A 25,126-nucleotide genomic window follows, 5' to 3' on the forward strand; every position below is an offset into this window, starting at 1 on the left:
CAGGACCACAAGCACAGTCTTCTTGAGACTATAGCTTTCAGAGGGGCATGGACATGTGCAGAGTAGAGTGTTGGGGGACTTGAACAAGGTCATGTCTTCCCTCTTCTCTGGTTTTCCATGCTGTCCGTGGCCCTTAGAAGTTTCACCCTCTGCTAAGGGCCACCACCGCCACCAGATTGCATAACTGTTAGAGCAAACTATCAGGCACTGTTGCAAACACTTAATGAATATAACTCAGGTAAATGTGTGTTGGGTCAACATGTTTGAGCTATGGCCCAAATAGGAATCCCCCCCCCTCTTATAATTAAGTCCATGGCTGGGTATATTAGGTTGCTAAGCTACAAAAATAAAACACCACAGACTGGGTGGCTTTAATAATAGCAGTTTATTTTCTCAGAGCACTAGAGCCTAGCAGTCTAAGATCAAGGTTCTGCCCCAGGATTGGCTTCTGGTGAGGGCTTCTTGACTTGGGACAGATGTCTTCTCATTGTGTCTCCCATGCCCTTTCTTCTGTGCATGCTCAGAGAGAGATCTAGAATGTCTCTTCCTCTTATGAGGACGCCAGTCCTCTTAGATTAGGGCCCTGCACAATGGCCTCATTTAACTGTAATTACTTCAATTACCTTATTCAGTGTCCTATCTCTAGATCTCATCGAACTGGGGAGTAGGGCTTCAACATATGAATTTTGAAGGGACACAGTTCACTCTACAACAATGAGCACTGGGGATTCTAGGAGCTCTTAAACATTGTGTCCCACATTTTGCATGTACAGCAATTTTTTGACCTCTCCAATGTTCTAAGAACTATAAGTAGACAAAGAAGGGAAGCATTCATGGAAAGTAGAAGTAGAACTTGTTTTGACATGTAGAAGAAAAAGTCTTCATGTACTGTTTTTTCTTTGTTGTGTTTAGATATACATGGCAGGAGGGTGTATTTTGACATATTATACATACATGGAGTGCACCCCATTCCAATTTGGATCCCATTCCTGTGGTTGTGGGTGATGTGGAGTTTCATGGGTTGTGTGTTCATTTGTAAGCATAGGAATGTGATGTCTGATGCATTCCACCATCTTTCCCATTCCCATCTCTCTCCCTTCCCTTCATTCCCCTTTGTCTAATCCAATTAACTTCTAGACCTCCCCTCTCTACCCTCCCTTCTTATGGGTTAGCATCCATATATCAGAGAGGAAGCTCAGCCTTTGGTATTTTGGGACTGGCTTATTTCAGTTAGCATGATAGAAGAATATCATTTGCTGATAAATAGCCATTTATTGGCAAATGCCATAATCAAATATTGTTCTAATGAGGGTTTAAGAGGTGGGAACAAGACGAGCAGTGGAAAATGAGGGTCTGCTATGCCAACTGCCACTGGACACTTTGAGAAGTAGGATGACTTGCCTGAGGTCACAGGTGGGAGTGGATCTGAGCCTAGAACCCCTGGGCGTCCTGAGCTCCAGGCCACATGTTGTCACCTGGCTTGCCCCGCCTTGCCCTGTAGAAGTGAGGCTCCTGGGATGCCCCTCTGCTGACCTCATGAGGCTTTTTCTTTCTTGCTTTCCTTTCAGAAGTGGAGCAGATCGAGGCCATTGCCAAGTTTGACTATGTAGGGCGGTCACCACGTGAGCTGTCCTTCAAGAAGGGAGCCTCGCTGCTCCTGTACCACCGCGCCTCAGAAGACTGGTGGGAGGGCCGTCACAATGGCGTGGATGGACTCATCCCTCACCAGTACATAGTTGTACAGGACATGTGAGTGGGAATTGGGACTTTCTGGGAATAGATTAGTGGTAATAGATTAGTGATGCCTGCAGTGGGCACTGGAAGGGAGTAGTAGGCTGTGCTGGCAGTTTGTTCTCCCTGGTATAATATGTTTGATGTTCTGTAAGAACAGGTATACCTAACTTCACTTTAAATGATAATCCACTTATTAAATGTGCAAATTGCTCATCCATCAGCGTACACAGAGACCATGTGTTGTCTGCCTGCCACTCTGATCCATCTGACAGCCTCCAGAGTGCTTGTTAATTACAGTTCTTAGTGTCCAGTGGATCTTTCCATATTTCTGCACATTCCTGGGCTTTCTCATAGCTGCTGGTGAGGTCACCATTAACTGCCCACCATCCTCCAATGCAGAGGTGATTCTCTCAGGGGATGGGCAGGAAAAAAAAATGCCCAGGTTTCTGGTTAATAAGGAACCATTTTTTACAATCTCAGGGATTAAAATATTTAAAAAACCCAAACCTTAAATACCTAGTCCCACCAGGAAGCTCACAAAGTTTACACTTTCCATTTCTTTGAAAGCCATTGAAGACTCCTGTGCATACCTTCCCTAAAACCTCTGGCCAGGCTCAGGGGAACTGATTTATCATGGAAATAGACACCGAGCTGAATTTCACAGAAAGGGGACCAAACGCCTATGTTTTAATAGGAAAGAGGAAGGTCTAAGCCAGAGAACAGGCCATGGCCAAGCAAACTGTAAGAGGAATAGTGTAGTGGAGGACTCTTGGCTGATGTCCCCAGGTTTCTTAGGGCAGGGACAAATCATTGGAAGAGAACGGGCTACAGGGGTTGGATGGGGGGGCAGGGTGAGGCTGCAGGCCTTCACTATAGTCCTAAACCTCAGGTGAGGGAGGTGAGGGATAGAAACATCTCTTCCTCCTTTACTTAGTGTGAAACCACTTCTCATGGAGCCACATGGAGGCTCAGCACTCAGAACTTTGAACTCAGCATTTAGATTCCACAACCCCCCCCCAGCCCTATCCTTCCAATATGCCTCCTGCATTTAGCTTGTCTCAGCCTGTGTACAGCCTGGGAGAGAAGAACGAGCCAGAGAAGGGGAGAAAGTGGGCATGGGTTGCAGGGACAGAAGAGGGTCTCCTGCCAGAGTCATGAACTCCAGGAGTGTTGTAGTGGGCATGCATGGCAGGAAGGTAGCTCCTTCAGAGCCGTGGGCACAGTCAGCCATAGGCAGGAGCTCCTTGAAGGTACCAGGGAGCCGTGAGCATCCTGGTTCTTGGGAGGGGCACCTCAATTCACATCTCTCTCCCTCTAGGGATGATGCCTTCTCTGACAGCCTGAGCCAGAAGGCTGACAGCGAGGCCAGCAGCGGGCCACTGCTGGATGACAAGGCCTCCTCCAAGAACGACCTCCAGTCCCCCACGGAACACATCTCGGATTATGGCTTTGGGGGGGTGATGGGCCGGTAGGAAACATGGGTTCATTTTCTTCCTGCTAGTCCCATGTGGGTTCATGTCTGAACTGGGAGGGGCGAGAGGGCAGGAAGGAGAGAAGGAGGCTTGTGCAGGCCCTGCTCCCCACAGAATGTGATATTGGGCACAACTAGTCGGGGGGAGGCTGGAGCTGACTGGAAGATGCCAGGGACAAAACAGCATGGTGTTGGGTAGGGGGCTTGAGGAGCAGGAGGAAAGACAAATGCTGGGAACTCAGCGCTTTTCATTGCAAATAATGACGATAAATTAGCACAATTGGCAAGTATTTTTACTCCTCCTATCCTGCACCTCCTCCCAGCTTTCTGGTGAAAACCAGAATTATAAAGTACTTTAAAAAACGTAAAGCTCCCATATTCCCCCAAATTGCGCTATATAAACAGAAAATTCCCACCTACTCATGTGGTGGGGGAAGTTGACACTCGGTTCCACCCACTTCTTTGGTGGGAACAGATTTCCCAATTTCTTCCCTCCCTTGTGTGGGCTGGGCTGTGTCACATGACCTTTATATCAGCAGGGAGCAGCATGCACCAATTCTATGAACCAGTATGGTCCAGAATATGTGGTGGTTAAAAAATAAGAAAAAGAAGAAAAGAAAAAGAAAAGCCGGCAGTTTCTCACTGCCTTTTTATCCCCCCACATAGGAGTCTCTGAATGTTACTCTGTTTTTCTAGAAAGGTCATGTGATCAGCCTACATGTGTGGGTATTTGCTCACAGAGCCAAAGAAATCAGCGGCATGTTCTATTCAGTTCAGCAGAAAGGTCGGGACACTGTGATAGATGATGAAATTGAGGGACTTGAGGAAGCAGGAGGCTGGGGTAGAGAATGAAACGATTGTGTGTCCCGGAGCCCGCCAGGGCCACTCTTCTCCTGCCTCTCTCTTCCTTTCCCCCTTGCCTCTCTCATCTCCTTTCTTTTCTTTCTTAATATCTCTTTCTCTCTACACCTCTGCTTTGGTCCTGTTGGGGCACCCACAGGCCTGCTTAGCTTGGCTGGGTGGTAGGGTCTGAAGCACTACTGACCACACGGAACTTGGTTCCTAGTCACATTCCATTCCCAAGGTACCACCTCTACCTGACCCCTTTTCTCTTCCAGCCTTCCCTCCCCTCACCAGGGCCGCAGGGTTCTTGGTGACTTCCACAGGGTGCAGCAAAACCTTTTATCTTCAAGGTACTCTCAAACCCACTTAAGAGCAGGCAGGGAGTAGTGCCCCCACTCAACAGAACAGAATGGACCTGAAAGAGAAGCCAGGAAACTCGTGGCAGACACAGAGGGCAAGGAGCAGCCCTCCCGATCCACACTCCCACCCCTGTTCACACCCACAGACCTCCCTGAGGTGGGAGGAGTACCCACATGCCCCACAGGCTCATTGAAGATGCAGTGTTTACTCTTAAATGGCCAATTTCCCAAGATCTGGAAAAGCCTTATAGATACCTTTGTCTGGGGAGATGGGGAGTGGGGGACAATAGTGAGTAGATGTTCAGTTCCCAGGGGGGCCCTCCTATGCTTGCAGGGTGCTGGTGGCTTTTTGGTATAGTCAAGCCTCAATGCTTCAGACCAATTAGAAAGAAGCCTACAGGAAACATGAAAATGTATGGTGAGCCCAACTGAGCTCACCCAAGCATTTCCAGGTTGAAGTCCTCCTGGCCCGTACTTAATGGTAGATGAGATTCATCTTGTAATGAGTACCTCTGCTGTCTGCAGCTGGAAGCACCGCCCCACACCTCCCCCTGTGGCTGTGTGGGCCCAGCTGGTCCTCTGTTGTGGAATTGCACAGTCTGACCGAGTGAGGCTTCACTATACCTGCTCCCTAGACTAGTGTGTAGTGTGTGGCTGTAGTGGGGGTTGGATGGCCCATTCTGAGACTGGCCAGGGTTGACTTCTGCCCCATGCCCCTGCCCCCTGGCTCCTTTGCAGAGTGCGGTTACGATCCGATGGAGCGGCCATCCCCAGGCGCAGAAGCGGGGGCGACACGCACAGCCCACCCCGGGGCCTGGGTCCCAGCATAGACACGCCACCCCGGGCCGCCGCCTGCCCCAGCAGCCCCCACAAAATCCCTCTTACCCGGGGGAGGATCGAGAGCCCTGAGAAGAGGAGAATGGCGACGTTTGGGAGTGCTGGCAGCATCAACTACCCCGACAAGAAGGCGCTCTCAGAAGGGCACTCCGTGAGGTCTACCTGCGGCTCCACCAGACACAGCAGCCTGGGGGACCACAAGTCCCTTGAGGCTGAGGCCCTGGCAGAAGTAAGGGCCCGGGGAAGGCAGCTAGGCCAACAGAGACCTCCAGAGAGGGGGGCGGGATAGGAACCTGCCTTGTGGAAGTGGCCCCTAGCCTTTGCCAGACTTAAGGTTAAGCCAGAGAATAAGAGACTGAGCTGGCTTTCCTTCCCTTGCTGGGCCTTCCCTTGGGGACACAAGTTGGTTGGATACAGCTGCTGGCCAGGGCTTCTGTAAAGGCTGAAAACTCCCGAATGTCCAAAGATAGAGATGGGATTGGCTGGATTATGGGTATGGGGCAATGGCAGGTCTCTCTGCAAGATGATATGGTTGAGTTCATCCATCCATCCCTTCATCCTTCCATCCATCCATCCGTCATTCATTCCTCTATTCATTTATTGACAAATATCAATTGAGCATCTCTTATGCTATGCTAGGCATTGAAAATACAGTGAAGAGCTGAAATAGACTTTGGCCCTGCTCTCATGGAGATTGTGGTTTAGAGAGGGGGAAGAGAGAGCTTTCAACCAGGAGATGCACACAGCCTTGAAATGTCAGTGAGCTTGTTGACCTGTACCCTGAGTGGAGTTCAGGGAAGATTCCAAGGTAATACCCAACACAAACAAGACACCCAGCCACTGGAACTCCTGTCCACAGCCCCAGGGTCTGGTTTGGGCTATGCCCAAATGCCCACTCCCATGGCATCCCTGGGACTGATGCCTTGGCATGAGTGAAGCAGAAGAGCCAAGAAATTTGTTGCTTCTCCATTCTCCAAGGCTGGCCATCCTCTTGGGAAACATGCCCTAGCCCCCACCATCATCTGGACACTATACAGGTTGGAAGCTCTCTCAGTCACAGTAGGGGTAGACAACTACCTGGCCCAGAGCCCTTTACATAAAGAGTCCAATGCAGTCTAGGGCCAGTTTCTAAAAGTGGGTCCCACCACAGACAGGTTCCATGGGATGTCAGTGGATGGGGCAGTACTCTGTGGTGCAGTTGGAGGATGTGGGTCTGATAAAGTCAGAAGGCTTAGAGAAGCCAAGATTTCTCAGCAGCATAAAATAATGTCCAGGTGATGTGAATATCCCACAAAGGGAACAGGACACACCCCACCTCCCAGACTTCTTTTACCTTCATTTATTTTTTTGTTCATTTATTTTCAGTACTGGGGATAGAAGCCAGGGATGCTCTGATACTAAGCTACATCTTCAGTCCTTTTTTATTTTGAGGCAGGGTGTTGCTAAGTTGCCCAGGATGGCCTTGAGCTTGTGATCTCCTGCCTCAGCCTCCCAGTGGTCAGCCCTTGATTCACATAGCATTATGCAAGCCCAACCCAAGGAGTGCACTTGGGGAAATGTGGCCCATGTTCTCTGTGGGCAGTGATATCTACACACTCTAATAGCTGAATTCAAGAGCTCTTTTCACTGACTGAAGTAAAACAGGAGCTCACAATAAACAATTTGTAAACAGCTAAGATGACACAGGATAGGCACCAGCCTGTTCAGCATGAGCTCTGATGAGTCCTTGACTTTGCAGCCTATGAAGGGGAGGGATGGAATGCAAAACCCTGAGTATTAGATGGGGTTACCCCAAATTTTCTGGTCTCAAAATGTTCTTTAGGATTTAGATTTGAAACCCAATTAGGAACTGTGTGACATCATCATCAAAAGTGAGATGGTCTCATTTGGGAGGAGTTGAAAAGCCGCTGCCTTCCCTGCTCTGCCCATCCCAGGTTCCTCTCTGCAACTCCTCTCTGGAGACTCGCTCATCACCTCTCGGACTAATGCAAGGCTCCAGCCTAAACCGCTTGGCTCATCTTTCTCTGAGCTTTCTGTCTTTCTGGCTCACTGTGCCAGGGTACAGTGGTGGTGGCAGCAGGAGGGATGGAGGTGGAGGGATGAGAATTACATTTTATTTGTTGAAGTTTTTGCCTTTTAGAGCCACCAGAGGGAGCAGTGAGGGCAACTGAGAACTTAATTCCAGCAGAGTTGGGGACACTGGAGCAATTCTTGAAAGCGTCCCTAAAGGGTAGAGAGGTAGCAAACAGGGAGAGAATAGCCATCTCTCCCTTCCAACAGAGAATCTCCTGCAACTGATTATATATATATAATTTAGGATTTAGATTTATATGATTATATATATATATAAATTATAGATGGACACAATACCTTTATTTATTTATTTTTATGTGGTGCTGGGGATCGAACTCAGTGCCTCACATATGCTAGGCAAGTGCTCCACCACTGAGCCCCAGTCCCATCCCTGTACCTGTTCCTTTTTAAATTTGCCGGGGTTCTGGGGCAAGGGATAGAATATCGTGGGAAACATAAAAGTTGATGCCTGTTATTTGGCCTGGCAGGCACGGGCTGCCTGTAGACCAGGGAGAGGAGAGAATACAGAAGCCTGGGGTCGGCTACATCTCCAGGCTCCAGCCCCAGCTGCCTCACCAGACTCCTATGTGTTTTTTAGGATGGGCCTCAGGATTTACAGAGGAGCAAGCAGGACCTAATAATCATCCCTCCTCACTGAGGTTGTGCACAGCACCTGCCAGCGGTGCTTTTAAGCAGTGTCCCCTCATGGTGTCCTCAATGGCCAAGCCGTAATGCTCTGGCCGGGTTCTGGCTCTGCAGCTCCTTTGGCACCTGTGGGCCATGGAGGCATCCCGGCAAATGATCACGTGACCCAGAGACAGTGGGGCCAAAAGGAGTTGGAAAACCATTGTCTGGTAGTTTACAGAGCTTCATGACATCCATCATCTCATTTCATCTTCCCAGTGAATGTGTGGGCTTTTAACAAATGAACAAAACCCAGTGCAGGATGACCGAGACTTGCCCAAGGTCACAGAGTCAGCAAGTGGCTGCAGTCTTTTCATTCAAAACTGCAGGGCCTTGTGCCCTAGCCAGAGGCTCCTGGGTTCATGTTGTCCTCCAGCTCCAGCCCTGCCTCTGGCGTGGGGAGGCCAACACCTGGGACGACTGGCACCAGGCTGGCCTGGGCTGGTGACCAAATCTGTGTCATTCAAAGTGCTCCTATCCTGAAGAGCTCTCAAATATTACAATGTTTCTGAGAATTACATATCAAGTAATTTTTCTATAGGCAAGGATGATCTTTTTTTCCCCCCTTGGTACTGGGGATTGATCTCAGGGGCACTTGACCACTGAGCCACATCCCAAGCCCATTTTTTGTATTTTATTTAGAGACAGGGTCTCACTGAGTTGCTAAGCACCTCACTGTTGCTGAGGCTGATTTTGAACTCGCAACCCTCCTGTCTCAGCCTCCCAGGCTGCTGGGTCAAGGATGATTTTTTAATTAAAAAATATAACACATGTGCTCGCTTGGGCAGTACATATACTAAAATTGGAACTATACAGAGAAGATTAGCATGGCTCCTGCGCACGGATGACACGCAAATTCGTGAAGCGTTCCGTATTTAAAAAAAAAAAAGTTAAATAATGATACAAATTTATGGAGTACAAATTTATGAAGTTTTGATACATCCATACCTGGAATAGTGATGAAGGATTTTTTTTTAATGAAAAATGATGATTGGGGCAGGGCCTCTGGAGTCAGACTATCTGGGTTCAGATTTGGGCTTTGCCACTAATAGCTGTGTGATCTTGGGCAAGCTACTTCACCAGTCCGAGCTTCAGTTTCCTCATGTGTGAAACAGTGGTTGCTACCTTGTAAGTATGGGGATTAAATGACTTATGAGTACAAAGGATTTGGGTTGGTGCTTACTGTCAAGTGTTAATGCTATTGTGGTTGCACTACTACTTTTGAGTGTTTATGTGTGTTAGGTGTTATGTCATGCTCTTTGCAGAGATCATATCACTTAATACACTCATCAACTCTGAGTTTAGTATTAATTATAATTATCTCTAAATTGCAGAAGAGGATTCTGAGGCTCAGAGAGGTAAGGTCACTTGCCCAGGGTCATACAGCAAGGAAGTGTCAGAGGCAGAATTCGAGCATCTGGCTGACTCTGGTAGTCTGACCTGCCTTTACTAATATACTTCCCATACATGGGACACCCACATTGATCCTCCCATTTGATTTTAAGATACCCTGGGGACTTATTCTCCACCCAGGCCATGAGGCTCCTGTGGGAACCTCAAGAAGGACCACGAGCTGGTTAGCAGCCGAGGACCCGACGCCTGCATTCTCTGTGCTGACTGGAGCTCTCTCTGTCCCCAGGACATCGAGAAGACCATGAGCACGGCTCTGCACGAGTTGCGGGAACTCGAGAGGCAGAACACGGTCAAGCAAGCGCCAGATGTGGTGCTGGACACGTTGGAGCCCATGAAGAACCCTCCAGGACCCATCAGCTCAGAGCCCGCCAGCCCCCTGCACACCATTGTCATCCGAGACCCGGATGCCGCCATGCGCCGCAGCAGCAGTTCCTCCACCGAGATGATGACCACCTTCAAGCCAGCTCTGTCCGCCCGCCTGGCTGGCGCCCAGCTGCGTCCACCCCCGATGCGGCCTGTGCGGCCCGTGGTCCAGCATCGGTCCAGCAGCAGCAGCAGTTCCGGGGTGGGCAGCCCTGCCGTGACGCCCACGGAGAAGATGTTCCCCAACAGCTCCACAGACAAGTCGGGCACCATGTGACCTGCTGGGTGGGTGGCACCAGCGCGGCCCACTGTGGCCCGCCATGGCCTAGCCTGGCCTCGGTGGCTTCTACTTGCTTCCCAGGGTACGCTGGCCTTGTGAGGCAGAGCTTGGAAGGTCAGCAGGGAGAGAGTGCGTGTCTGTGGAGAGCAGAGGCCCAGGCGCTAGTGCGCTCACGTTTGGCCATGCCAATCCCACAGACCTGTGTGCAGACAGACACCCCAGGGAGTGCTGCAGCAAAAGCCTGAGTTCAGTGTCTCCCCAAAGTGAGGCAAGATGCCAAGTGGCTTCTCCCGCATATCGTCACTGGAAAACGATTCTCGACATCCTCTCTACATACATATATATGTGTGTGTGTATATATGTGTATATATATATACGCATAGACATGTATGTATGTGTAGGTGTCTGTGTATATATAAATATTTATGCATCTATATACATACTAGATCTGGACTTACATGTTAAATGTATATAGGATCTCCTTTTTCTTTTTATGAAACTTAGATTTACCTCAGACCCATGCCACCTGACATCTCCCACTGAGTTATTTGGTGGGATTTGCAGGGACTTCTCTGGGAGAACTTAAGAGGCCCCACAGTAACTGCAAATGAAGCAATATACCACTCACCTGCAGAAAAACAGTCTCCCATTGTCTCTAGAAGTCGTGGCCTTCCAGAACAGTCTGCCCCTAAAGGCAGGGTGGGGCAGGCAGTACCCCAAGCAGGCGGGGAACCCTTCAGAGAAAACCCTCCGTCCACCCCAGAGACCCTGCCCTTCCATCCGGAGACCCAAGGCCAACTGTACCCCCCAAAGGTACGGGAGGAAGTTGGCAAGAAGATCCCTGACCACAGCATCCTTGTGTTTGTGTTGTAGAAACAGGGGACAGCAAAACCCTAAACCCCATCGTAGCACAGTATTACATGTGGTTGGGAAAAAGGAAAAAAAAATAATACAGTGGTGTGAAATACTTCAAATCCTAGAAATGCTGTAGGAATAAATCTGTGGTAACTATAGAGGTTTAACTTATATCTTCAAAATATTTAATTTTTTCTTTTCCTGGTTCTACTAATTATACTGTGTCAGATTTGGAACTCAACAGGCAAGGAGGCTTTCTGAGTCACATCATTTTCATATAACATTGGGCTTGACACACTTCGGGTCTTGCCCTCTTGCATGAAGCACGTGAGTTATAGGTGCCCCAGTCAGAGGGAGGCCCAGGAGGGGCCAGGGAACACCATAGGTTGGTTGAGTTTATGCAAGTGAGATCACTTCCTGCCCTCCCTTCCCCTGCTCCCTCCAGAGCATTTAATGTAGGTGAAAATGTGTTTTTTCAAATATAAGGAGGAAGGCTTTTGCCTCTTGGCTGAAAAAAAGCTTTCCAAGTTGTTCTTCTCTGCTTCCATTTGACATCCTCTTCTGATCACTTTGTTTTCTAGAGATGGCTGTTTCTGGGTAATGGAGCACAGGCAAATCTGATCCTAATGGGATAGACCACTTTGACTTGCTCCCCCCTCATGCCAAACCAATGGTCTTTTCCTTATTGTTCTCAGGCTTTCTCTCTCCTCTCTCAGCCTCTAGGGTTGGAGTCAGAAGTCCAAAATTTCAGTCCCAGTCCCCAGCACTCACGAGCTGTGAGACTTTGGGCATGTCACTCCACTTCATCAAACCTCGCTTTCCTGCCCCATAAAATGAGGCTGATAAAGATAAGCGAGCAAGCTAAATCAACTGGAAAGCCCTGTACTGATGCTATTGTTGTTATTATCATTCGGAAGGTGAGTCTTTCAGACCCTAAAAACCATCCAGACCTTCTGGAAAGCTCCTAATGGCATTTGAGAAGTGGGTCCTGGAATTTCCCTGCCAGCTTGCTGAGAGACAGCAGTATCATCATTAGCATCTCCCCCCATTGGATGAAGTTTGCCCTCTCCTGTGGTCCTACATTAAAAGGTAAACACACCGGGAGAGACCTAGTGAGTCTCTGATATCTGGATGTGTGGGGACAGGAAGCCATTCTGCCTTGTCTCTGGACTGGTCTTGAAACCACATGGTGGAAGGAGGAATCGAGAAAGGCTGTACGAGGGAGAGGCCAGTGATGAATATGACCTCCCTTGTTTTGCCGAGAGCCCCCAACCCTTCTCCTTTAGCTCCTGATATGAAAGGTTCTCTGCCTTTGTGCACGTAGACAACCCCTTTTACAGTGTAGGAGAGTTAGGCCTGGGGGTGTGCTGGGACCTGCCCAAGAGGTGACAGATGTCTGAGAGTAGGGCTTTGTCAGGCACTGGATGTTGTTCATTTGCAAGGATTCTGTACCGTCCAGCCAAGTTGTAGGAATTCTCATCTCCAGCCCAGAGATACTCCCAGACCTTAAATCTCTGCCACAAATACCAGATGAGAAGCAAAGATTTAAGCAGACAGATCTATTCCCTGATATACGTAGCACCAGTCAAGCTATGTAGATCGTTCTCTGAAATTGACAGCTTCCGTTTTCCTTACCAAAAAGGGACCTGCCTTTCCCAGACTTAACTTGAAGGTTTTTGTTAAGCACCTATTTTTCCCCCCAATGGAAAAATGACAAGATCACATATGGGGAAGTAGGCACCCAGATGGCAGATGATGCCCCTCTCACCTGGCCCCTTGATCAGAGCCCCATTGCAGGACACAAGGGAACACACTGTCCTTGCCACCCCTTTCCTCTTCTGGCACTGCGCATGCCTCAGCCTCCCTTCACATCACTCAGCCCAGCAACGTCCACTGGGCATCTCGTCTCAGCTCCTGCCTGTTGGAGTCCACTATATATTGCTGTATTTGCTTAAATGCTGGAAAGTAACTGTTAAAAATGTGAAACTGTACTTTTTTAAAAAGGCTACAATTAAATTCTAGCCAATGCCACTCACCAAATCTTCGCACCTAGTCATAGATAGATCAATGTAAAAACCAATACCAGAAACCTAACTGTACAGTGGGTGTGGGGGTAATGTAGTAACCTAGTTAGTAGTCCTCAATATAACCAATTGTACAAGGGGAAGTGGTGTTTACCTACCTGTTCATCACCATTATTGAAAGCTGTACTGATCAGCTAGTTGATAACGGGCATTTTTTTTGTTGTTTTGTTTTGTTTCGTTTTGTTTTTGGCTTCACAGAATGGCTTACCCTGAGGTCAAGCCTTTTGTCTTTATGTAGAACTGATGTTCAGGAATGAACCAGCAAGATGTTCATTTAAAACTGACCAAAGACGATTAATTCCTGGTCTAGTTTCCTGGGCCTCAAGGCCCAGCAGCCGCTCGAGACCTTTCTTGGACAAAATTGAGAACAAGCCGTGCTTCCGACCCCATGCCCCCTCCCTATACCCTCTTCTGCCCCTTTCCTCTTAAAAGAGCTGCTCTGAGCTGTGGGATTCTATGAAAAATTCTTGCCTTTCCTTGTTTTCAGTGCTAACGATTTCTCACCTCGAAGCGCCTTTTGAACCCCGGACAGAGCGCACAGCTGGAGGGAGTTGTGGGTTTGGGAATGAGACTCGGGAGTCTTTTCTCTGAAGTCACCAGGCCAGGGGTCAGGAGAGAAATGGATTCCCAAGGGACGAAAGGTTTCTATTCAATGAAGAAATCAGAGTGGGAAGAGACACAGGGAAATTGAGCCATTCTTTGGCCACTGGCTGGAACCAGCAGTTCAGAGATCTGCCTTATAAACAGACACTTCAAACTGGCTTGTGGTGCACAACCGGGAGCCAGGGTGGGAAAGGGCCTCTTTGCGGGGCCTCTGTCTCTGCTGGCATCTCCTGGAGTGCCTTGGTGGGTATTTCTTTCTCATTCAGGAGGCATGGATGTGGGGACTTCTTGTGACCTGGTCATCACCTGTCTCACCGCAGCTGATAGGCAACCACAAGGACTAGCGTGCACAGGTTCTTCCTCTCAGTCCTTTTACTCCTAACTTTTCACACATCCAGATGGGTCCTCACTAGAACAAATGCCTCATTCTCCTGAGAAACCCAGAAAGAAGACAGGCTGGCTCACAGCCACAGTGGTGGCCCCGTTGGGCTGGGAGGGAGTTGGGTGGTGGGGGAGAAGTCAGAAAGGGGTGAGCCGAGGTGTTGCTTAGCTGATTTTCTGCTGTGCAGAGCTAATGCTGACGTTTCATGTCAATTTCCCCGGTTCTCTGGGGTCTTCTCTCTTCTGAGCAGCCTTGTAGAGAATTCCCCACATACCCAAAGCTGCCCAGGGGAGCTGAGAGAAGGGACTTTGCTGTCAGGTCTGAGTCCTCCTGGCCTCTCTGAGGTTGATCTGCCAGTGTCCCGCTGTCCCATCCTCTGGGACTGGCCAAATGGCCACCGCTGCCCCTTGCTGACACCTCCTTTTTGTGTGAACTGTCCCAGACAAATAACAAAGCTATTCTTGAACCAGCGTGCACTTTGCCTTCCTTCAATGGAAGTCGATCCTGGCTAGAGTTTCTGCTCAGGCCCTTGTCCCGGCAGTGTGACTGTTTACATGGTTTGGCAATAGGTTTGGTTTTGATTGCTTCAGAGTGGCTGGTCTATTTTGTTTCCTTTGGTTTTTCTTCCTCCCCCAAATTGTGACAGGAAAAACAAACAAATTGAAACCACCCTAGGAAATTGCTGGTTGCCTGTCCCCACGTGATGAAAAGTGTCGCCCTTTTCCGGGTGTCGTTTCTCTACCTTGTGACCAAACGCCCGTCCTCTAGGAGTGTCTGATATGGATCCTCTGTTGCGTATTCTGATGGTGCCTGCTGGTTTGACGTGGAGCTAGCCTGTGAAATAAAACAGCTTAACTTTTCTCAAACCTGCTCTGGTGGTTATTGAAAGGCACATCCGATGGGGTGGAGAAGTCCTGGTGGTGGGGGTGGGGGTGGGGTGGCTCTTCCTACTCTCCAGCCTGCTCTGTCTGCAGGTTTCCCCAGGTAACCATCTCTGAAGTGTCCTTTAGTTCAGATCCAACAAGGTGAAGGTCAAGGACCACTTGGATGGAGAGCTAGTTGAAGAAGGTAACTACTGAAGGTCTGCTGGGAAAACAACTGGAAATGTCAAAGCAAAGGCCAACTGGGAGTGGGAGCTGTCATCAGCAGAAAGTGTTTTTAAAAGTATATGACAAATTGCCAGAGACCACAGGGTACTGATTTCTAATGTCACGCCACATACAACATTTTAGTGTTTATTTTCCAAACGTAAGTGCTATGGCCTCTGGGACCTTTTTGTCCACCCCCCCCCCAATCTTTGTATGTTCTGTTCGTAGACCATTTATTTCTGTCCCAGGTACTGGTTTACAACTTTACATGCATTTTCTGGTTTAACTCCCAAAATAGCCATTGAGGGTTAAGCACCATGATCATACTCCATTCTGCTGAAGAAGAAACAGGTTCTGAGAGGTTAAGCAGCCTGCCCAAAGTTAGTTTGATTTGAACCCCATCTGTCCAACTCTGAAGTCCTGTCGGACTCCATATTCTTTACAAATGCATCCTTTTGTTCCTCATTGTGTTTTCTGTGACAGATCTCACAGTTAAGGTAAAGTCAGGACAGACTCCTGACCTGTCCTTTCTGGGCAGATGGATCTTCACATGAAGGCCTCTTTGCAGGAGAGAATGAATGGGGCCTTTTTCCTGAAGCAGCTCTGTCGTCATTTCTACCCAAACCTCTCACTTGCTCAGTGGTGGCCTCTTGCTGATTCTACTCCTCTGCTCCTGAAAGCACACATTTGCTATGCATTCCACAGTCTGTTTACTTCCTCCCAGCAATAGCACTTATTTGAGAATCCCAAATCAGAAGGCTTTCATTCATTCATCAAGAAAGGATGGAGAGGGCTGGGGATGTGGCTCAAGCGGTAGCACGCTCGCCTGGCATGCGTGCGGCCCGGGTTCAATCCTCAGCACCACATACCAACAAAGATGTTGTGTCTGCCGAGAACTAAAAAATAAATATTAAAAATTAAAAAAAAAAAGAAAGGATGGAGCATATTTGTGGTTTGCCCCAAGTGAACCGATGGGGACACAGATGGATGAGACCCTCAAGCTCCCAAGCTGCATACAGTCTAATTGCACAAAATCATAATTTCAGAAGTCTGAAATTGATTTTGACTCAATAATTTATAGAGTAGTATTTCTAATCCACAGACGCACAAAGAGCAAATTTGAGCTGTCCTAGAGCTTTGCCAGGAACGAGGTATTGCTGGATCATTCACTTCCTGGGCACATCTGTTTAGGACTTTTTTGTTTACAAATGACACATAAGCAAAAGCCATGGTGAAGTACACCTGTAGTCCCAGCAGCTTGGGAGGCTGAGGCAGGAGGATGACAAGTTGGAGGCCAACCTCAGCAATTCAGCAAGACCCTGCCTCAAAATCAAAAAAGGGTTGGAGATTTGGCTCAGTGTTAAAGTGCCCCTGGGTTCAATCCCCAGTACCAAAAATCAAATGAAACAAAAGAAAAGGTGGAGAAGTTGGGTGGTTTTCACATAACTGGAAAACCCAGGTCGGACCTGACTTCAAAATCTGCATGAATTGAGGACTCATGGGGGCAGTATCTTCCCTCAAGTCAGCTCACAAGGGCCGGAGAAGCTTTCACTACCTGTATCTCCCTCAGTCTCAGTAGTATAAAAATCTTGGATTTGATTTTCCTTGAATGAACCACAGATGCCCAGCTAACATAGCCCCAGGGAATGGAATAGATAAATGTGCCTAAGCACATTTAATGGAATAGATAAATGTGCCTGGTTTCAAGGGTGATGCCAACCCCAGCCAGACTTTGTATTAGCAAACAACAGTTGCCCAAAGGAGATTGCAAGAGCTGTCTTCATCCTGTAGATTCATGAGAAATAAAATGTTTTTTTAATCACTCCATTTTAGGGTGGTTAGTTACATATAAAGGGCTAACACATATGTTAGAAAAATGCCTATGCAAATACACTAAAAATATGTACTTGTCCATGGACTGAGGTTAGCTTAACAATGAAGTTAATATTCATCAAGTGCATTCTGTGAGAACAGTTCAATGCCCTTCACATATCTTACCTCCTCCAATCCTTCCAGGCACCTGTGGAGGTAGATGCTGTTTGTATCTCTCTTTTTCCAGGGAGGAAACTGCTGATGCTTAGGGAGATTAAGTCCAGGATTCCCTAACTGATGATTCCAGAGCCCAGACCTGTCCTTTCTACTGCCCTGCTTACAAGATCAAGATTAGGAACCGCCTTCTGGGTTGGTCCTTCATGCCAGCCAGACTTCTGTGGTTCCCAAAAGCCTGGTTTTTGGGAAGTCTGGTTGTCATGACAACCACCTTAGATGAAGGTAAATGGGATGTTCATCTAATAGGGAGGCTGAGGACCAGAGAAGATGTAGGATCTGCCCCAAATTCAGAAACAGATGGAGGGAGAAAAAAAGGCCTCTGGATTTCCTAATCCTTAGCCCATGCTCCCTGGGCCCTCACAAGCCCTCCATAGCAACCCTTGGGGTTGGGGGTTGGTGAACTTCAGTCTTGGGTGGATGTGCAAAGGCTCTGAGTTCAGAGGGAACCCCGTATGGATCCAAACCCTGACTTGTACCAGCTCATTGGCTTCGCCAAGAAACAAAACATCCTGGAACCTCCATTTCCTTAGGAACATGGGTTGATAAGAGGCTCTGCTCCACTGGGTGGATTGGCTCTGGAAAAAACAATCTGCATAGCAAGCCCAGGCCATTCAACCATGCAGCAAAACTGCTGCTAGGTTAGTCCCTGTTGCTTCTCCTCATCTGCTTCAACTTCGTTCTCTGAGGACAGGAAGAGAAGCTTGTTGGGCATCTGATGAGTGGGGGAACCAGAAAGCTTGAACTGCTATTCCACCATTCACTGGCTATTAGATGTGGAACAAGTCCCTTGCCTAGAATAGGCTTCAGTTTCCTCAACTATAAAATGGGAGGGGAAGGGATTTTGACTGTTTTCTCCACCTCTGAAGGTTTTACTTGATGCTTTGGCAGAGGCTTCAGAAACTTAGTGTTGGTGGTGGGGCGATTGTCAATCATCCTTTGCCACAACCACTGTGCTTTCTGAAAGGATCAGCCCCATGCCCTTGGAGTTTTGATGGCTGTATGGATTGTGTCATCCCATTTCCTGGCCCAGTGGATTGAGCCAAGGATGGCAGCTGATTACAAGGCCCCTGATGGCCCTTAGGTAATAGATGACTTTTCTTAGGAAGTTTGACCCAGAAGTAACAAAACTACTGGGCTGGAGGAGAAGAAGATGAAGTCCACATGATGAGGAAGTAGAGGGTTCTTATGGGCCAGTGGAGGTGGAAGTCAGGAGCCATGAGAGAGCTGAGGGTGAAGAGAAGTGAAGGGAGGAGATTGTGGTTCTCTGAGAGCAATGCCATCTAGTCCCCAGGGAGTCAGGCACCTCCCCCAGTGCCATATCCTCACCAGGAGGCCTTATGTTCACACCCCTCCCCTTGCCCCCATGTAACTTGAGTTTCTGCTGCTTGCTATATAAAAGTACAAAGGATAAAGTCAAGAGAATGACTATAGGCAAGGTGTATGAGTGTGCTGTGTTCCAAGTGTTTTAAGCTTATCACATCTAAAAGCCAACTTGTCAGCTCTCCCAAACACCCTACAAAGCAGGTACTGTAAGAGACCACAAGAGACCAGCTTCATGCAATGAGCAGGAGTGAGTTTACTGAAGAGGATCCTAAGTCAGCGCGCTGAGGCCCAAGGCTCACTCAGGAAGGGAGAGCGGCCCAGAGCCCAGAGCAGAGGTCAATCAGAGCTTAAGTACACTTTTTGGGGAGGGCGGAGGGGGGTGCTTTGCATACATCAGAACAAATCATCATGAGGCGTGGGAAAATTGAACAACAACTCTGAGACATGATTAGCACATTCATTGGTGGGAACAGGCAGGGTGATTGGTCACTCCTAAGCGGGTACACACTCAAACTGATTGGTTCAGGCCCTATGACAAACTGCACAGGGCCCTGGGCTAAATGGCCAGTAGGGCGTTGTCTTAACTATCTCAGGAATTTCAGGTTCTGGGTGTAGCAGAGGAACTTAACAATACCTAGTCTTTCACATTTTAATTCAGGCTTTGCAGCTTAGAAACTTTACCCTTTCAGTACTACTGTTGCTCTGACTCAACCTATATGGAAATTGCCCAGAGGTTAAGTAACTTACTGTAGGACACAGTGCAATGATGCTGCAGCTCTGGGGGCCAGATTTAAGGTCTCTCTCTATAACTGAGTCTTTGCCCTTCTCTCATAGGTGCAAGAATCAGACAGAGGGGCTGGGGATGTGGCTCAAGCGGTAGCACACTCACCTGGCATGCGTGCAGCCCAGGTTCAATCCTCAGCACCACATACAAACAAAGATGTTGTGTCCACCGGAAAACAAAAAACAACTAAAAAAATAAATATAAAAATTTAAAAAAAAAAGAATCAGATAGGGGAGCCAGGCATGGTGGCGCATGCCTGTAATTCCAGCAACCTGGAAGGCTCAGGCAAAAGAATTGCAAGTTCAAAGCCAGACTCAGCAATTTAGTGAGATCTTGTCTCAAAATAAAACATTAAAGGAGCTAGGTTTGTGGCTCAATGGTTAAGTGCCCAGTACCAAAAAACAAAAACAAAAAACAAAAAAACCAGACAGGTCCTGGACATGGTGTGGAATAGAGAGCATGGCCTAACTGTGAGTGTCTTCAGCAGCCTGGGAGTGTGACCCAAGAAACCTTCCTTGTGGACCTTATGTCTGGCATCAGGAAATGGTAGGGAATGAGAGGTTGACTGCTGCTCATGTAGCCCCTGGAGAAGGAACAAAAAAGATTTTAACAGAGGTTTTACTTAATCCTATTTTTTGTTAAAAAAAAATTTTTATCTCTGATGCCTAGACTGCAGCTACTCCCTAAAAATGAAGGGCTTGGGTGATTATTGAAAATTGAAGTACTGCAGGAGCCATGATGTAGAGCCATGGACCCTGGATTGTAACAAACCTACCTCTCTTTACCTGACATCACCTGAAGGATGAGAAGGAAGAAGAATGGTTATTATTATTTATGAGCCTTGAGCCTCTAACCCATTTGTTTTTTCTAAATTTCCAACTTTGTTTCCTTTGTCCTCTGCACATACTGCACCTCACCCCCAAGGGAATGATTCAAATTCTCCCCAATGGAGATCAAGGTCCCAGGCATGGAGCAAAGTTTCAGACCTGTGTTAATCGGCTTTTCATTTCTGTGACTAAAATACCTTACAAGAACAACTAAGAGGGGGCTGGGGATGTGGCTCAAGCAGTAGCCTGTTTGCCTAGCATGCGTGCAGGCTGGATTCGATCCTCAGCACCACATACAAACAAAGATGTTGTGTCTGCCGAAAACTGAAAAATATAAATATTGAAAAAAAAAAAAAGAACAACTAAGAGGAGGAAAACTTCTGAGCTTACTTTGGGCTCAGGGTTTGAGAGATTCAGCCCACCTCTGCCTACTTTGTTACTCAGAACATCATGGCTGAAGGGTGAGGCACAGGAAAGCTATTCAGTTCACAGCAGCCACAAGGCAGAGAGAGCCAGAGGCAATATAAAGTCCAAGGCCATACCCCCAAGGACATACTCCTCCAGCCATAGCCCATATGCCTATAGTTCTCATCCAGTAGTTCATTCAAATTATTAATCCTTCAAATGGATTAGTCCATGGTTCCAGCTAGAAGCTTTTTAGATCCCAACTATACACTTTTCTTTCCAGGCAGCTTACAGAACCCTACTCTTGTCCTGTACAACAATATTTTCCTTCTCCATTTTCTCATTCTAACCCAGTCTAGTGCTCATTGCTCTTTAATCCTCTGATCCATACCGTGTCCCTTTCTGCTTTAAGGCGATTGTTTGTGAAACGCACCAAGTAGGACATGTTCACTCAAAGTGACAAAAACCTACCTCACCGCTCTGCTCTCCATCATACAGTCTGCATTCTCTGAATGAAATCCCAAAGCAATCTCAAGCTTAGATCCTAGCACTTAGCTACACACTAGCCACATATGGGCATGTAGCTGCAGGTATGTGTGTGTGTGTATGCTCACACTCACCCAAACCCACACACCCACACCCACACACACCCAGGATCTCTTAGGCCAAGAGTAAAATTCCCAGGATTTTCTGATTGGTCTAGCCTGAGTCACATGCTTACCATGAACCAATCATTGATTGGAGGGCGGGTCTTGCTGTTCTTAACCTGGTCTCATCTTGCCCAAGTGTTATCCAGAAACTTGGGTCAGCCTTGCCTGATCACATGGCAGAGAGTAGGGTAAGGGTGTTTTCCCAAGAGGACAAGGTGGGTTCTGTTATCAGAACAGTAATGCTGAGAAGGCAAAACCCAGTGAGCTTATTAACTGCTCTGTCCTCCAGGGGGCGTTCCTGGGAAACACATTTCATAGCATTCTTGTCACCCTTTCTGCAGGTCCACAGACTTCTATCAACTATAGAGAAACCCCTTTGTGTCTAGGTAAATGCCTTGTCTTGTGCAGCACCACCTCCAAAAGGGAGTACAACCACCCTCATGGACATGAATGAGGACTCCAAGGTCAGACTGCCTAGGTGTAAATCCTGGCCTCCCATCTTCTCCAGCTGAGAAACCTCAGGAAAGTTCTTGAACCTCCTAATTCCCTATCTCTAAAGTAGGGACAGTTACAGCACCTGCCTCATAGCCTTACTCTTGGGACCATGGCTGGCACAGAGAAAACCCTCAGTAAATATAGCTTCTATGATTGTGATCTTGCCTTTGGGAGAGCCTTAGTTTCAGAGTCCCACTCCAAAAGCTCCATTTGTCATTTCCCTTAGCAAACATTGGGGCTTTTATGTAAATTGGACAGTTGATGGTCTGCTTTTACCCCAGAGGTCCAAATGGGAACCTCTGGGTATGGGAATGCTATATTAAACATTTACATAGACTATCTTGTTCTCTTCCAACAGAGGAGCTAAAGCTATGAACTGTTATTGGCCCCACAAGATTCAGAGAGGCAAAGTAGCTTTCCCAAGACCACACAATTAGTGAATAACAAACCCAATGCCTATAGGTCAACTCACTCAACACAAGTGGCCAGCTCCCTCCACTCCCCATATTATTTTCCTTCTTTCCAACATATCTGGCCATGGTCTCCATCCCAGTGATGTGAGACTTGGACACCACTGTCTGTAGAGACCCAGGACAATCTGCTGACTGCCCATTCCTGCTTTCCAGAAACTACACATAGTAGCAGGAGGAAAGAGATGGGGTGAATTGCACTCTTTGTCCCCCCTAAGTCTAGCACAATACCGTGAATGTAGTCAGAGCTCATTAAAATTCAGTTAAACCAAAGGATAAGAAATAAATGAATTATGATTGAATGGGGTGATTGCCCATCTGCAATTCCTCTGCAAAGCCTGAGCTCACAGGTAGCCTGATGCTCTGCTGCCCCAATGTGGCCACTTTCAAGATAGCAGCCAGAGTAAGCATATACATACATATGCATATACATAACCATATATATATCAGCATTGGTGGATGGAACCCATGACCTCATATATGCTAGGCAAGCACTCTGTTCCTGATCTAAACCCCCAGTCTCAATTTTTTTCTTTTTCCTGGTTCAGAACATGAATCAGGCATAGGTACAAATCATAAATCAAACTGGGATAAATAAGGAGTTGTTCTGCTCTGGCTGGTATGTGATAAAGCAGCCTCTATTTTTTTGATGAAAAAAAAATCAAATTTATAGAGAAAGAGAATAGTATAATTAACCATTGTCTATCATCGAGATTTAATAGTCAATTAAATTTTTTCCAAGTTTGCTTTGTCTTTTTTTTAAAATTTAAAATAAATCACCTGTAGGGTGATATTTCATCCAGGAACACATCAGTTATGTCTCTGATAATAATATTTCTCTACATAATTACAACCTCATTATCACAATGACTAGAATAAATGTTAATGTCTCAGTCTAAGACCTAATCCATATTCAAATTTTCTTGATGGTTTAAAAAATGTCTTTTAAAAGTCGGTTTGTTCAAATCAGGATCCAAAGAGGGCTAGGATTTCCCTGAAATATAGTTCATTTGTTAATTTTCAGAGAAGCTGATACAATTACTTCCAGTGGTAGATGAGGGATTACTTTTCTTCTGCTGAGACTCATGATAAACTCCTGTATTTCAAAAGATTTAGCTGACACTGGGTATGACAGCACACGTCTGTAATCTCAGGAGGCTGAGGCAGGAGATTTAAAAGTTTGAGGGCAGCCTTAGCAATTTAGTGAGGCCCTAAGCAACTTGAGACCCTGTCTCAAAATATAAAATAAACAGGGCTGGGGATGTAGCTCAATGATACAGCATTTGCCTAGCATGCAAAAGGCTCTGGATTCAAAACCTAGTACTGAAAAAAAAATTCAGGGTATTTAAATCAGATGCAATCAATGTTCTTTTCAATGTGAGAGCAACTTTAAGCTGGCTCTTGCATCTGCTAGTTTTTGACAACTTCCTTATTTGGGGGCACAATTAGATGCTCCAGGCTCATCTTGCCCCTGCCCCTGCTTCATTTAAAAAGATCTAAAAGAAGCCATTTCTCCAATCATTCTTGATTCCTTTTATTGGAGACCATATTTAGAGACCATATTTGCACATGACAAGTGGTAGAGCTGGGATTTAGACTCCTGGAGATTAAAGGTACTAGCTCTGAAGGGATAATCTCTTTGCCTTCTGGCTAATAACATTTATTAGGGAGAATAATTGCTAATAATGACAACTATGACTACTACTGCCATAGATGGCCACTTGCTTGATGTCAAGCACTCTGCTAGGCATCTTCCAGCATTTTAAAAAGATCATAATAGCCCTCCAAGGTAGGCATTATCATCACAATTTTACAAAAGAAGAAAATAAGGCTTAGAAACCCCAAATTGCATGGTGACAGATCATAGATTCAAATTTAGGTCTGTGTGGCTCCCAATTGTGGTTCCTGTTATGGACCAAGCTATAGGGTAAGTTGAAGACTGCCCCCTGAGGGATCTTATCAAGAACCTGCTCCTGCTCCCACCAGTTGCCAAGGTAACCAGTCCCTGGAATTTCCCCTCCCTACTGGGAGCTATAAGGTTGTTAATGTGTCCTGTCTACTCCACCGGGCCCTACCTCCTTCAGCCCATCTATTTCCCACCTTTTGGCCATCCCACCAAGCATTTCCTGGGCCTAATCAAGTATGCAGGAAGGAGAAAGATAGGGGGTGAAAGAACAAAGGAAGCCTAGGACATATAAAAAGGGCAGAACACCTCACCTCTTGGGATACCATGGTACCAGCTATGACCCCCTTCTTCCTTGAGGGAGAAATTTATGTTACCCCCTTTTAAATAAACCCTGCTTCCCATATGCTTGCCTCTGCACGCTTCTCTAGGTATCAGTTCAAGAGTCTGAATAAAGTTTGTTCAGGCAAAGAATCTTTGTTAGTCTACATAGGAAATATTTGGTAGCTATGTACAATACTAACAGTGGTTCTCTCTGAAGAAAAAGGAATAATTTTAAATTAAGATTCTAATTTGAGGGCTCAGGGATATAGCCAGGGGTAGAGTGCGTGTATACACGAGGCCGTCGGTTCCACTCAATAGCACCACCATGACTACCACATAATAAATAAATAAAGTTAAAGCAAGAGCTCCCATTTAAAGCCCATATAGCCCACATGCCTATGTGGAGTCTCCTCAACGCCACTGTGTGACTTGAGACAGATCCATTCACTGTTTTAGGCAGGGGCTTCCTCTTGTGCAAACTGACAAATATACCTCCCTTCCAGAGTTGTGACATGGGTGAGATGAAATAATAGATCTAAAAACTGTCTTGCTCAGAGTAGGACAGATTATTACAGCCATCACGGAAGGCGACGCGAAGGAGGAAGCATCGGCTTACATTTTGAACTATCTGACAGGCCTGGCCTTGGTCTGTTTCCTGGCTGTCTTTTTCTGATATTCAACAGGCGCTGAGGTTTTTAACCACGCAACTGCGCGGGAAGACGAGGACCAGAAGCCTGGTGCAAGCGCCTTGCCGGAAACTTCGGCAGCGCTCCACCCATAACTACAACTCCCGGCAGGTTCCGCGTTCGCCTCAGGCGCGTCGCGAA

The 25,126-nt window shown here is 47.1% G+C and overlaps 1 protein-coding gene and 1 non-coding gene across 7 annotated transcripts in view; both read left to right on the top strand.

Annotated features, from left to right (window-relative positions):
- The window catches only part of Srgap3 (SLIT-ROBO Rho GTPase activating protein 3), a 249,719-nt gene extending 234,872 nt beyond the window's left edge, over positions 1–14,847 (top strand). For 5 of the 6 annotated variants that reach the window (XM_021732052.3, XM_005333839.5, XM_021732053.3 and 2 more), the window contains 4 exons: positions 1,569–1,749; positions 3,053–3,202; positions 5,146–5,473; positions 9,641–14,847. In XM_021732052.3, the coding sequence (XP_021587727.1) occupies positions 1,569–1,749; positions 3,053–3,202; positions 5,146–5,473; positions 9,641–10,054 (1,073 nt within the window). In that variant the 3' untranslated portion in view covers positions 10,055–14,847. The remainder of the gene's footprint in view (positions 1–1,568; positions 1,750–3,052; positions 3,203–5,145; positions 5,474–9,640) is intronic. The other variant, XM_021732054.3, reaches the window with a different exon arrangement.
- LOC120891932 (U6 spliceosomal RNA) lies at positions 8,774–8,880 on the top strand. The gene has a single exon (XR_005736521.1). It is a non-coding gene; the product is annotated as a U6 spliceosomal RNA (small nuclear RNA).
- Positions 14,848–25,126: the final 10,279 nt, after the last annotated feature.

The sequence above is a fragment of the Ictidomys tridecemlineatus genome, chromosome 16, assembly GCF_052094955.1.
Source record: "Ictidomys tridecemlineatus isolate mIctTri1 chromosome 16, mIctTri1.hap1, whole genome shotgun sequence".
NCBI classification, from domain to species: Eukaryota; Metazoa; Chordata; class Mammalia; order Rodentia; family Sciuridae; genus Ictidomys; species Ictidomys tridecemlineatus.